Genomic DNA, 14,444 nt, shown 5'->3' with positions numbered 1-14,444 from the left:
GATGACTATACCATCCACAAACTTCAAGTGTTGCTGCTATATAAATCCATGGTACGCCCATGAATCCATGAATACTGCATACTGATGTGGTTATCATGGCATTGCAAAAAGTTCAGAAAAAGGCAACAAAAATTATTAGGGGTTTGAAACTGCTGCCATATGAACAGAGCTTAAAAAGATTGGGTCTTTTCAGTTTAGAAAAAAAGACTAAGGAGAAAAATGATAGAGGTCTATAAAATCATACTGGTGTGGAAAAAGAAAATAAGGAAAAGTTATTTACTTGTTCCCATAACATAAGAACAAGGGGTCACCAAATGAAATAAATAGGGTTGCTGGCCAGTCTGTTAAAAATGTATTGGCAGGAGGTAGGGGAAAATGAATCTAGTCTATAGCATTAACCGATAAGCTTTTGCTTATCAGTTAATTGACTACACTATTACATCCCTATTTTGTACATCCTGCTTTGATGATCTGCTGGGGTTCCCAGAAGTGTGAGCCACTGTCTTAAGCTCTCTCACCCTTAGCTTTGTGTCATCTCCCTGACATACTAGCATGCCTGCCTTGCCAGCAAACATTTCAGGACTGTTATCTTCTAGACAAGGTTAAGACTGGTAATCAGTGGACTCCAATTCCCAAGAATACTCAGACACACCTTTTTTTGCAGTGCTTAGCCCCTCTTACCAAAGCACCCATTAAATCTTAACAAGATAGCTGTTCCTTTAAAGAGACAGTACTCACAAACTTAGGTGGGACTAACAAACCCTTCACTTAAATCAAAAGCACAAAGTTTATAGTAAAAGTAAAACAAGTTTATTAACAAAAAGAGACAGGTTTAAGTTACAGCAGATGTAAGAAATAAAGATAGAAATGGTTACAAACAAAAATAAAAAATAGCCCAAGAAGTGTATGTGTACATTACCGCTTAAGTTAGTGTAACTTTATACACATACCTGAGTGTCTAAGACACGCCTGCATGACATGAGTTAAACCAATCTAAGCAGTGGTATACAGCACTGTGATAATTTATCCATTACCAATGAGCAATGATAGTTAGTTGAAGGGCAAGCTCTGTCCCATTAGCTTAGGGTGGTTCAGCTAGAGCTTACAGCAGTGCAGTCACACCACTGTACGCTCTCTAGTGTAGCCATAGCCTGAGGCTAAATCACAACTTAAACTAGACTCTTTTATTCAATGAAGTTTTTTCACCGCAGTTCCTCATTCAGCTTGACCCCTGCTCTTTAGCCATGACCTCATGACACACAGCTTGAAATGCTGGGTTTGACTCCTCAAGTAAAGGACATCTATAGAGTTCCCTGCTCTTTTTATATTCCAGTAAACCTTTGAAACAAAAAAGTTTCTCTCGATGTGGTGTAGATGCCACATTGTCTTCACTCTATTTCTTAGCTTGATAGTGTTGTTCACCTTACATGTAAACATACCTTCACTGACTGCCTGACACCCAGGCTGCTCTGAGAAATAAATATACATTCCTTTGTCTAGGGAAGACTGGTCTTACAAACTGCTTACCAAGCACATTTTAAGAACTTAATTTCAGCACATATTTCTGACTTTTTATATGCACCCCATACATACACCATGTAATGATTTAAGATATTGTATATAAACTAGTAATAGGTTGATCTTAACATAACACCTGTTAGATACAGATTACAACAGTGTGTTAGTTGTAGTGAGTATGTCAGGTCTGACCAAAATCATTGACACAGAATAGTGAACGACCAATGGGCCCGTATCACACTACCTAATAAAAGCCATGAAATCCCAATCTTTCAAGAACAGTAGTGAAATTTCAACTAAGGAATATGACATTTCCAAAACCATCCAGCAAGGAATAGTTGCAGAATTAACAAGTTGCCCCCAAAAGCTATAATTAGGTTAAAAAAACTCCTCCGAGGCAGAAGGTCACAGTAAACAACTATTACTACATTTCAACTTTTTATAGCCAAAATAAATGAGACAGTTGATAAAGCTGTCACCTTCTCAAAAACACAGCATAAAATTTCATGGGAGATGTTAGCTAGTTATAATACTTAGCCCACTATAAAACTCATTGGTTGTAGTAGAAAAGATGACAGTAATTTGCATGACCTAAAGGTTAAAGCTTTCTACAAAATGTATACCCTTCATTTTTCTAATATTTATACACTTTTGGAAAAGAAAGTTAGAATAGGATTTCTTGAAACATTCTTGTATTTTTCAATAAATATAGCAGAGGCACAAGACAACTGCCTTTCATACTTTGGCTAGTATTGGTCTTGCTATGAGGAAAAAATATTTGTACTGTGCATTGCACAACTACTGTTTCTATTTCTACTACTAATGCAGATTAGACCGCTACAATGTAATATTACTTCGAAGGAGAGGAAAATTTTCTTAAGTAAAACCTTTATCCAGCCTTAAAACTTACATAACATGTCCTAATTATTTTGATATCTTAGGGTTTGATATATTATGTATAAAACTGTAATTAACAGGCCATAATAATTCTTCTGATGAGGCATGGAATTACCCAACAATACAATATGATTCCATTTTGCAGGGGAGAGTGAAAAATGTTGTTGTGCCAATTTCCTTATTTTATCATAAAATTATAGAATATTAGAGTTGGAAGAAACCTCAGGAGGTCCAACCTCAAATCATTTGCATCTTCAATTCTCCATATTAACCTAAGTGGCAAAAGACATACAATGCAGAACAATTTGTTACTCTTCTCCCCTCCCTCCAAAAATAAAAATCCTCGAAGACATTATGGTTTAATTCCAAGAGAGATAAACTGCAGGAAATCATCAAGTTTACTTTATGCATGTATTACAGAAGAACATCTCTCTTCTCTCACTTGATTAGAGTTGTAATAGTGTGACAGAAAAATTACCATTCTTAAAAGTATTTTCTGGTTTCTACTAATTCATGTTACAATACAGAGAATATATTTCCTCTTATAGTTAACTGAAGTGGGTGGTAATTTGTAATGTTACTAAAAAGGCAGTAAAATTCTTCTATGTGAAATCATTTTACAGAGAGACAGGGAGGGTGCTATCATGGATATAATGCACCATGAACTGAAAACATATACAGAAAACATAACACTGTATTAGTCTGACTGCATACGGTACTCCACAACATATTAGTGTCTGATTATTTTACACTGTAAAACTTTAAACACTGAGATATTTAATTTGATAATCTCAATGTTGAATTGTGAAATTTTGTCTTTAGTATACAGCAAAGACAGCTGCTACATAAAAATGACTTTATATAAATATCATGTTCTTTTCTGTGGTCTCATTTCAAATAGCACAAGTTTTATCTTCACTCACCACACATTCTTTTGCACATAAACCTGTTAATGATCAGTGCAGTGTAGCTTCACTGTGCTTGATATCTGAGATTCTACTTCTGCTACATACAAGATTAAAGTAACCACGAACGCCAATTAAATATATCCCAATTAACACTAGGCATTGTCAACAGACACCACATTGCCCATTCTAGAAAATAAACTAAAAAATTCTCTCAAGTCTGATTCATAAGCCCCAGCCCAAAACTCTCTCTTTTCTTAATGTTATGCTTAAAATAAACAAACAGGCATGTTACTTCAGTGGTTACAATTACTTCTGTATGAAATTCTAAGACACCCCATCAAGCCCTCAAATGCACAACTCACAACGGCTGCAACAATATTTCAACTTTGTCTCTTTTTCAAACAACTTACCTTGGGCAGTAGTATCAGTAACCCTGTCAGCATGTCAAATACAGCTTGCTTGAGGTATTTCTCTCTCTTTTGTGACATGCATATTTCTCAGAACATTACTTTTTTGTAAAAATAATCTGCTCTATATTCGCCAAGAAAGCTTTTAAAACATGAACTGAACATAGGGAGGTGGCGGGATCTCCCCCTTAGAGGTTTTTAAGTCCCAGCTTCACAAAGCTTTGGCTGGGATGATTTAGTCGGGAATGACCCTTCTTTTAGCAGGGGATTGGACATGACAACCTCCTGATGTCTCTTCCAACCCTATGATTCTATGACATGCCAGAAAACTTAAAAAGGTTTTTCTGATTCTGCAGACAGCAGGTAACAGCTCCAGGAGAGTAAGGTTACCCTCCCATTCATCTCAACTGTTAACTCAATCCTGGTTGACACTTTCCATCTGTGAACCAAATTTAAACAATAACTGGATTTGTGCACACAGAATTGCATCCACAAGCATCCAAATAAAAAAAGGGCACTGAAACAGTTTTGGAGTATCTCATTTTCTGCCCCTCCCACCCAATTAAACAGTAACTTCACTAAGTAAAAGTTCAGTTAGTGCACAGAGTCTTAATACAGAACCTCTTCGTTTTAATCAGTAAGAGAGAGTAGCTGCTGCAATTTAATGGTACTAACACAGCTCTAACTTTGTAGGCATAGTAAACATATAATTAAAAGTGTAACTTAATCCTCTCATAGAAGACAGACAAACTCTGGTACATAAATATTTAACATTTGTAATTTTCAGAGTGGTGCAAATTTACGCTGGGGTTCCATTTCACAGTTGCAAGAGGAGTAGACTAAGTTACATGTTGTGCTGAATATCAGCACTTATCCAGTGAGTAGGAAGTATTACATGCCTTGCTACATTATATGAACATTACTATTTCACATTTTCAATAGTATACTTTTATGAATTGTTTTATGAATATTAATAGTAATATTTAAAATATGTCTGACTATTATAACACCCAGAAACATAACGCCAAGTTTCACGTACCTTCAAGCCTCAAGTGTGCATTATTGCCAATGTAAAAAATAACTTCTAACCTGATAGCAATATGGAAAAAAAATACTATAAAAACTTAACAGCTTTGTTACCAACTGCTTCTATTCCCAGCAAAGAACTGTTGAAATGCTACATAGGACTTTGAGTTCCTATTGACCAGCTGACAGAAGGACTGAACTCGTGGCCTCCTTCAAAATTGTGATTCACATGTCTCTTACAATTTAAGAGTTCACCATTTACTGCCTTAAGACACACAGCAACTATTACATCATACCCATTTCTCATGTCCTATTATGTGCTATAGTTGTCCTCATCATATTTAAAAAACAAAACAAAATCAGTGTATGGCACTATGCTGAAACCTATCCTTGTCAGGTAAAAGAGATTTATTGTTGTAGGTTTATTTTCTATTTCTGGTCAACTTGGAAGGAAAAAAAATATAAAACATATTGTGCTTTAAAATTCAATTCTCCAATTTCATTACCATTTATTGGCCTCATCTGGTTTCAATGAAGCCAGTGGGAATTCTGATACAGACTTCAACTGGAGCCAATTCAAAAATTCTATGTAAAAACAAAAAATGTCAAACTGTGGGTCTTACAACGGTAATTACAGTAGGTTTTATTTAAAGCTATGCAAACTCACGTAGTGTAACAGAGGTTTCTGAACATTTTGTCACGCTTCAGAATGCTTATACTAAGTGAAGCACTATTTATTGTTGAGCGCAAAACCGCTACTTTTCCCCCCCGTTTTGTTCATTTAGCAAAATGACTTGTTTGTGTATGTGTGAATTTGTTAGGATTAAGAACAAAAAACATACTGCTCCCACTAACAGTGCCCTCTGACTGAAAAAGCTATTTAATTGTGATTGAAAGTTTCAGAAAAGTGTAATCAAAACAAAGTGTCAGTGACTAATACAGTCAACTAATCAACCATAATTAAACATTGCATACTGTTCATCTTTGGAACAAATATGCCATTATATTTTCCAAACTGTCAAAGCTTCCCCTTTTCCAGATTCTTAGGGTACATATTCTGCAGGAGGCTGACAAGTTTTATTTCAGCTCTCTACTTCCAAGAAAAGGTAAAACCATAACATTAAGAAATTAAATTAGCTCATGTTCAACTATTAATAGTACTGAAGTCAAAGGATGTGGACCTTGTCATTTTAGAAGATTATCAGGAACACTGATGAAAAAATAATCAAAACGTCTAATTTTTAAAAGTAGATGGGTTAGTGATACTTAGTTTTTGTTTTGAGTTTCATTCTTTGCACTATTGCTGAAAAATTGGAAAAGGTTTTCTTTCTTTACTTACTGTACCCTTTACCATTAGGAAAAATATTTACTGGAATTTGAAAGTGCCTTGGATTTTTGTTTACTTCCTTGTTACTGCATCAGCACTGAGATCAAAACTGCTCAGGGAATAAGGTTGCTGAGTTAACTACTGCAATTGGTTGCACACACAACAGTGTGTTCAGATCCTATAAAAATAGTGGTCATTAACATTAACAGCAAGTACAAAAAAAATCAAAATAAAAACCCACAAAGAAACCCACACACATATTCAGATTATTCCATAGCATCCCAAAGCTTAGTTCCAGAAGACATTCATACTCAGATGTAACAGTTTAAATGCAAGTAATCTTGCAGGCTTTAGCTACTGGATTTTGGTGTAAAAGTTTACAGCAGTATATATAATCTTGATGAAATGCATATGATACATCTACAAATACTCTTCATAAGAATGAAAATTTAGGATTATTCTTCAGCCTCTTAATCAGGTTGATAAGTATTAAAAAAATGAAACAAATGATGTGCCAAACAGGTTTTAGATTTGCTTAAGTATATTTGCCACTGGCCAATTTTTAAAAACTATAGATTTATCACAAGCCAGGCATATTGCTGGTAATTTACTAGAATTTTTTTTAGTCTGAGTGATCTCCTGGGCCATATGCAGACAGATATGAACTTGCATCACTCACTTTGAAATTAAAATATAATTTAAAATTAAACTAAATATCTTGATAAATTAATATAGTTAATTCACCTGGACTCTGAATGTTATCTGAAAAGATGTAAATAAAAAATAAAATAAAATTTGATGTATCAGTTTAAATCCACAGTGAAACTCGAGGACATAGCTTCTATGAACAACATTAGTCATCAACACTTCACATTAATTACTTGGTATAAGCAACTGAGCACTGCTGCAAAAGAACTTTGCTAAAGTAGAAAGGTACAACTACGATATACATTTTAAAGGCTAACTTTCCACGCAAGAAAGTGAGATTTAAAATATTTCAGAAATGATACAGATAAGTCATCCAACAGCATTTATAAGTAAATCTTGTTCAACCTGCTGGTGACATCATCAATTTTGCCTGTCCTTACCATTTTAAAAATTATCCCCACATCTATGAACCAAAGAAATCAATCTATTTAGTTCTACAATTTCTGATAACAGCTGCCTGCTATCCTGTTTACAAGGCTCAATGTCAGTCATAAGTACATTCTGTAGGCAATACATGACTTTCACGTTAAACTGTGCAAGCTGGTTACTCATGTGCAGTCCAAGTAACCATGCAATCATTTGATGCAATTTTAAGTACTAATTTACTTAGCTCAGTACAAAAAAAATCTTATGCAAAAATACATCTTTGTTCACCAAGCAAAATTTTGTGATGTGTATTGTTACTGTGAACACAAGTAAACATTTTCTGCCCCTGTTAAGAATTATGTGGCAACATTGCAGACTTAAAAGCATTAAAGCAAAGTACAACTCAAGATCCACACTGATAACGTAACAAGAGAAGCACACTGAGTAAATATAATGTTTTGCTTCTGATGACCTTAGTTATTTCGTGGAAATCTGCTACCTGATTAAGTTGCTCAAATTAATTTTATATCTGTTTTGCAGTACATCATATACCATTTTAAAGACTAGTTTAAAATTAAATGTGGATTTTAAAAAAAAAAAAAACAGTGCATCCTTACCCATGTCTTCAACAAATATCCTTAGATAAAAATACTTTAAAACCCAGTTATAAAAGGAAGAAAAACAGATTAACCATATGACAGACATGATTATCACAAAAGGAAAAAAAGCAAAAATAGAAGTTGCAGTTGTTAGAGGTCAAACAAGTCATCCAACTGTACTTGTGATTATACAGCACTACACATACAGTCACACAGCAAGCTCTTCCAGAATTAGCATTTCCTAGAAAGCACAGGTTTAAGCTAATATAATTTTATATGTGAATTGCTTAAACTACATAAACGTAAAATAGCAGAGTCTCATTCAGTCTCCAAAATAAAGTTTAAAAGCTACAAGATTATGTCAATGAAGGCATGCTTTCTATGAAAACGCCTCTAACACATTTTATAACTACTCTGCACACCCCCCCCCCCAACTTTTTGTATATTTTAATTAAGATACTCTGTGTTTTGGAAATATTTACATTTTGGATGCACAGACTGAGACATACTCCTCACTTTCCACATGCAACTTCTCAAAAGGATGGAATGTATATTTGTAATTCAGTACATCCTTAAAAATACCAGGCCTCACACACTTCACCAGAAAAATATTCTGCAGGAAAAAAATTGCTAAAAGTGAAGGAATGTATTGTTTGCACACTCTTTCTTCATTGTTAAATAACCTAAAGAACATTAAAATTCTGAGTATAAGTACGTTAAGGTAGACAGAATTCAATTTAGTTAAATAGAAAACAAAACTACCATAGAATATACATAAAATTATTCAAAAAACATTAAAACAGCACTGTAAATATCACAAAATTTGCTTAGTACTGATCTGAAATCCCAAGTGCGTGGATAAAGACTTAACTGACTTCTCCTTTGCAACAATGTGCGGGAATGTTTTCAATTCTGTTTACCAACAGTCATAGCTCCAAAGAGCAGTGCAGGCCGATTGACACTCAACACATACTACCGTTGCATACTGTGATTATGAGAGAGAGCAAGCTGGGGAAGAGTTAGCTAGCAGACAGCCTAATGCTCCTGTGATGTGATGCTTGCCGTCTGCATGGCACAGGCCGCCCCACTCGGAGACGAGCGCTGGAGGACTGGACAGGCTCAGGGCCATGGGCCACGGCACCCAGCATGCTTGGCTAAGGAAGCAAGGCCCCGGCCGGGTGCGCTAGGCTGTCCGCGTGGGATTCACGATGCGCGTCCCGGCACGGAGGGCTCCCTGCCTGTCATGCACCATGTGCCAGCAAAATGGAAACGGGGCAGCCGGCGTGCGGAGGCAGCGCCGCCCGCCCTCCAGCAGGGGGTCCCCGGGGAGGCTGAGCAGCGCTCTCGCTCCCAGGGGTCCCCGGCCGGCCCCGCTGCCCAGTACTCACACTCGGGGCAGCTGCAGCGGGGGCGCCCCGCGCCTCTGGAACACGCCGTCCACGAAGACCCCGTTCTTGCCGAGGCAGCGCAGGTAGAAGTCCCCTCCTCCTGCCGCTCCGCTCGCGGCGGCATCTCCCTGCGGCGGCGGCGGCCCGTCCGCCCCGGCCGGCGGCGGGGGGGCGGCGGTGAAGATCTCCAGGTGGCGCCGGGAGATGAAGCTGGAGTGGCCCATGCTCACGTCCACCGAGCCCTGCGACGAGTTGCGGCCGATGGTCACCGAGCGCTTCTTCATCAGGTACTCGAACTCGCGGCCCTCCAGCCGGGCCACGGCCGCCGCCGCCGCCGCCGCCATCTTAGCGAGCGAGCGAACGGGCCGCCCTCCGCGCCCCCCTCCGCCCGCACCGGCGCCGCAGCCGCCGCCAGACAGCGAGCAGGGACGGGGACGCCGCTCAACCCAACCTGACGCAGCTCGCCGTTTGCTGATGGACGGCCCGGCCCGGCCAATGCACGGCCCGCACGCCCATGGGCCTATGCCGCGCCGGCCAATGGCGAGAGGCGCTGAGGCCAGCGCAGCTCAACAAGTTAGCATGTGCGCCCCAAGAACAAGGCACACGCCCGGAGCCTGGGAAAACGCGGACTGGAGCGCGGGTGGAGCGGGAGCGGCTCCGCCAGGCGCCTGCACTGCGCAGCTCCAGCCACACGGAAGGCAACGGCGAAGCCTCGCTAGGGAGCGGCGGGGCGGGGGAGCGAAGGGCCGGCCTTAGCCCAGGATGCTGCAGGGCCAAGGGGCAGAAGTAGGCCAGCCCCCAGGAGCCAGTCCCGCACCGGGGGCAGACGGCGCGGCCTACACGCCCCGGCCGTGTGTTTCTAAGGCCAGAGACAAGTGCTTCAGCTCGAGAGTGACCACTTACACGGGAAGCCCATGAGTAGGGGCACAGCAGCCTGTCCCTGGAAAGGGGACCTCCCTCACCGGCAGGGATGCCCTGCTTCACACACCAGGACACTGGCAAAGGAATGATGATCTATTTCTACCTGCCAGCATCTTGGGTCCAGCTCCAGTCTGGCACAATCGCACATCTCCCCTGGGGCTGACTAGGACTACACCATCATTAAGCAGCCTTCTTCTTTAGTACAAAATAGAAACCATTGCCAAAGAAATACTAACTTTCAACTGTTTTTGAGCCACTGCTTCCCCACGCCATGGATGATTTCTGAAACAGGATGTTCTTTTTCTACATCAAATACTACTAGAAGGAAAGAGAAAACAAGAATAGAAATACATAAGCTATGTTTACTATAGTGCTATTTGAGAAATAAATGTGTTGCCTACAAGTTCCTAGGCTGTAAGGATGTCCAAGTATTCTATCAACACGATGAATTCATCCTCCCAAGGGGGAAAATGGGTTTCTCTACTTATATTAAACCAAACTTTTCAATTTCTAAAGACAAACTATCTTCTATTGTACAATACATATACCACCACATGAGCCAAAAAGCTGCTTTTACTGTAAGATGCGAGGAGATACTATCTGCACTTCCCGTGAGTCCCAACACTTCAAGAGATTGAAGAGATGGCTCCCCCAGTGGTGGCCAGGTCAGGCCCCAGGGGTTACCAGCCATATGATATTGGGCTGCAGCCAGCACTGCTCAGAGTTGTCAGACACATTCTGCAGCAGCCAAGCCTCATCCCTTAACAGACAAGAGATTTTACACTGTTGGTTCCAGAGGAAGCCAAGTAGGACGTGAAAGAAACTAACTTTCCCAGATGCATGATTTTGCCTGTAGTGCACTTCATGAAGAAGTTATTTCAATCTCTTTTAAATTGTACTATGGACTCTGCTGTATCTTTAAGTATGTCAGAAGAATGCAAATTCCTCCTACCTGTTGCCACCGCATCTTTTCCATCTAGATTTACAGTGCAGATGTCAAATGAATCATGACATCCACTAAGGATTGTTTGTGGTTTTAATATATCAGAGGTAGGGCTTGAAATATAATTATTTGAAAATATTAAGAAATACCCTAACTGCACTCAAAACTTCAAATCTTAAATTTCTCTTGAAACACTTCCACTTACAAAATGCCTTACCTATTCAAAGCCTGCACAAATATTTATATATTCTATTCAACTATAATTAAAACATTAATCAGGACATTTTCTTGGTAAGAATACACACAGTGAAGAGGTAGACACTGTAGCTGGTAGAAAAGTAAGATGCAGATTTCTTCCAGCAGTTCAGAAAAGGAAGTGAAGAGCATATTGTTGAACAGGTACTGAATATCTTAATTATTGATTTTCTGACTTTTTAGGGTTTGTATTATTGGCACTGTCAGCTGAAAAAGCAATGAGGGAATATAATTAAAGTTTGTACAATGTTTAAGACCTATATAGCTATATTTAAACAATGCAAGTAGGTGTATTGTCTTTGCCTTCAAAAGTACACCGGTGTACTTTCAAGTTCCAAGTTAGACTTTGATAGCACAGTTATATATGTCTTAGCTTCTCTCATTAGAGCACGATTTTGCATACTGATACCCCTGCAAAGGCAGCTATTTACATTTGTACACAGATATAATGCAAACACTTCAACAGAAGATCTTAAAAATTCTCAAGATATTTTTGTTTGGCTGATAGATGACTCCAGTAAATACTGATGAAATAGTGGCTAACTAATTTGTTTCCCAACAGAATGTTTGAAAATATTAGATATTTAAGCAATCTGTCAAGGTGTTTAGAGACATTATATATATATATATATATATATATATATATGTCTTTACAGAGCTTAAAATACATTTGAAATGCATTTTTTTCATGCTCTAACCCAGGGGTGAGCAATATTTTTGATGGGGGGCAGGGCACTCCAAGAATTTGGTAAATAGTCAAGGCCCATGCTCTTCCATGATATTCATGGAGGAGGTGTGGGGTCTGGGATGGAAGTTGAGTGCAGAAGGAAGCTTGGAGTAAGGGATTGGTAAAAAGGGAGTGTGGGATCTGGGAGGGAGAGTGGGTGAAAAAGGGGGTTGTTACCTGGGGCAGAGGACTGTGGTGCAGAGGGTTTGAGTTACTTAGGGTAGAAATGCAGAAGGGGAGTAGGGGATACGAGTGCAGGGTCTAGGAGGGGGTAGAGCAGGCAGGGACACCGGCTATGGCAAGCAGCCCAGGTTATTCAACCAGGCTCCCTGCCTTCCATGCCTCCACAGGCTGCTAAAAGCAGCTAGCTGCAAGGGCCATGTGTGCTTCTCTGAAGGCTGGAAGCCCGAGGGGAGGTCAGGACTGTACGCTTCAGTCACTGCCTTTTCTTCAGATAAGCAACTCCTATTGACTAGAAACCAGCCAATGGAGCTGTGGGATTGTGCTGGGGGCAGGGGCAGCATGCAACATCTCTCCCCCCTCAGACCACTCTTCTGGTGCAGGGCAGGCAGGGAGCCTGGCTGAGGCTCCTGCTGGGCCACGGGCCAGATCCTGTGGCTTGGTGGGTGCATCCGGTCTGTGGGCCATATTTTGCCTATCCCTGTGCTAACCAAAACACAATTCACTTATTAAAAGGCAAAGCGGATATCTAGTCCAAAATTTGGAGATTAAGTAAAGTTATTTTAAGTTTAAATTGCCAGAATAAATTATAATAAATAACAGGATAATATATATTCTTAGTCTCCACTGTAAAGAATAAAAATTAACATGCATGTTTAAATGCATTGCATACCATGTGCAAGGTAATGTCAAGCCAGTGTTCTATGATCTTAGGATCAAATTCCCTGCTGGTTCCAGCCAATGCCAGTGCCTGCTTAAACCAGCAGTGAATGAGGTCATTATACACCAATGTATCTGTTACTCTGCGATATTCACAGAGATATATAATGTGCATTATCAGTTCCAAATTTTTTCAAAAGTCAGGCATATTGTAATATATTGCAGTGGGTTAGGTTTAAGCTCTTTTGATTAACCCTACCCATACTTCAAGATGTAAAGACAGATTTTCTCTTACATCAAAATAGGCCAAGCACAGATGAAGTGGGGGTTTCAAGGAGGCAGTTATGACTCCTAATTCTCAAACTGCCATTCAACTGGCTCTGATGTTCTAGTTTAGAATAACTGGCTTGGTCTTTGGTTGCCACAAAAGAGCTCCACCTTCGTCTCACCATACCACCTCCTATACAAAGGGATGGAGGGAAGAGGAAGTCAGAATAGAAGCCACGTAAAACTGACCAGGTGAAGACAGTTCACTTTGAATTGCCTGCACTTTTCATATATTAATGCTAATTTAATAGTGGATAGTGTTTGCAAATTAAATCTTAGGAAAAGTACAAAGCAATTAGTACTCATACTGTGCAAACTATGGAATATACAGACTAAACTCAGTTTTTTCCATTGCATAATATTCAGAAAAATTATGTAAATATCAACCACTAATTAGAATATAGATTACTAAATGCAATCATTTTCTGAGATGTCCTGTAACTAGTATGCTACTTTGCAAAAGCATTCAGGAGTAAGTCATCTGACCAATATAGTGGTAATAGCAATATTAATGATGCAAAAGGAGGATTTTTTCTGTTTTCCTCACCAAAGGGAAAGAGAGACCCATGACAGCAGGACTCCCATTTGTGGTTCTGCATTCTGCTGCACAAAATGGGGACAGAGACACAGGACATAGTAGAACTGTATAGAGCTCAGCTCTGTATACAACTCAGCTATGTGTTTGACCTCTGAATAGGTGGGGCCAAAAGATCCATCACTACATATATACTCTTGTCCCTAGGGGGAGTCACATAAAGGGCCACAAATTATTCCACAGCTGTTTCACAGCCTTGGGGGAAGGAAGAGTTTCATCTGCCCTCTGCTCAGCCCGACTGCTTAGGCCAGGATCTGGGCTATAGATTTGGGACATAGAATCTAATCTTCTGAGATGTCTGAGCATGAGTGACTTCCACTGAAACCAAACTGGAGTTGTAGGCCCATGGTACCACACTGGCTTGGACATGATTTGCTAAACAGCTGAACGTTGTCTAATCCACTCTGGCATATTATAGCAGCACCTGTTAGCATGACGGTAATTAAGATTGTCAGCAATTCTGTTAAAAAGTCCTATTTTCAGCATCTATTGCTCAGCCTTAAAATATATATATTAGTCTCATTCATATACTCTCTATATCCATTTTTAAGTTAAAATAAAATAATTCTGTTTTTTTCAGGATCTTGTTTTGGACTCAACCCACAATGGGCTTGATTTAAAATAATTTTCCATAGGCAGTTGACATTATCTACAATACCTCAAGCCTGAATTACTAAAACAAGGAAAAATAA

General features: G+C 39.5%; 1 protein-coding gene across 1 annotated transcript in view; it reads right to left on the bottom strand.

Moving 5' to 3' along the window:
• Positions 1–11,145, bottom strand: part of FOXK2 (forkhead box K2) — a 92,762-nt gene extending 81,617 nt beyond the window's left edge. Inside the window, exon 1 of the mRNA XM_075903536.2 lies at positions 9,145–11,145. Within this exon, the coding sequence (XP_075759651.2) occupies positions 9,145–9,488 (344 nt within the window). The 5' untranslated portion in view covers positions 9,489–11,145. The remainder of the gene's footprint in view (positions 1–9,144) is intronic.
• Positions 11,146–14,444: the final 3,299 nt, after the last annotated feature.

The sequence above is a fragment of the Pelodiscus sinensis genome, chromosome 20 (assembly GCF_052426305.1).
Source record: "Pelodiscus sinensis isolate ZL-2025 chromosome 20, ASM5242630v1, whole genome shotgun sequence".
NCBI lineage: Eukaryota > Metazoa > Chordata > Testudines > Trionychidae > Pelodiscus > Pelodiscus sinensis.
Note: the sequence above shows the minus strand (reverse complement) of the source record. Positions and strands in the feature narration are given on the sequence as shown.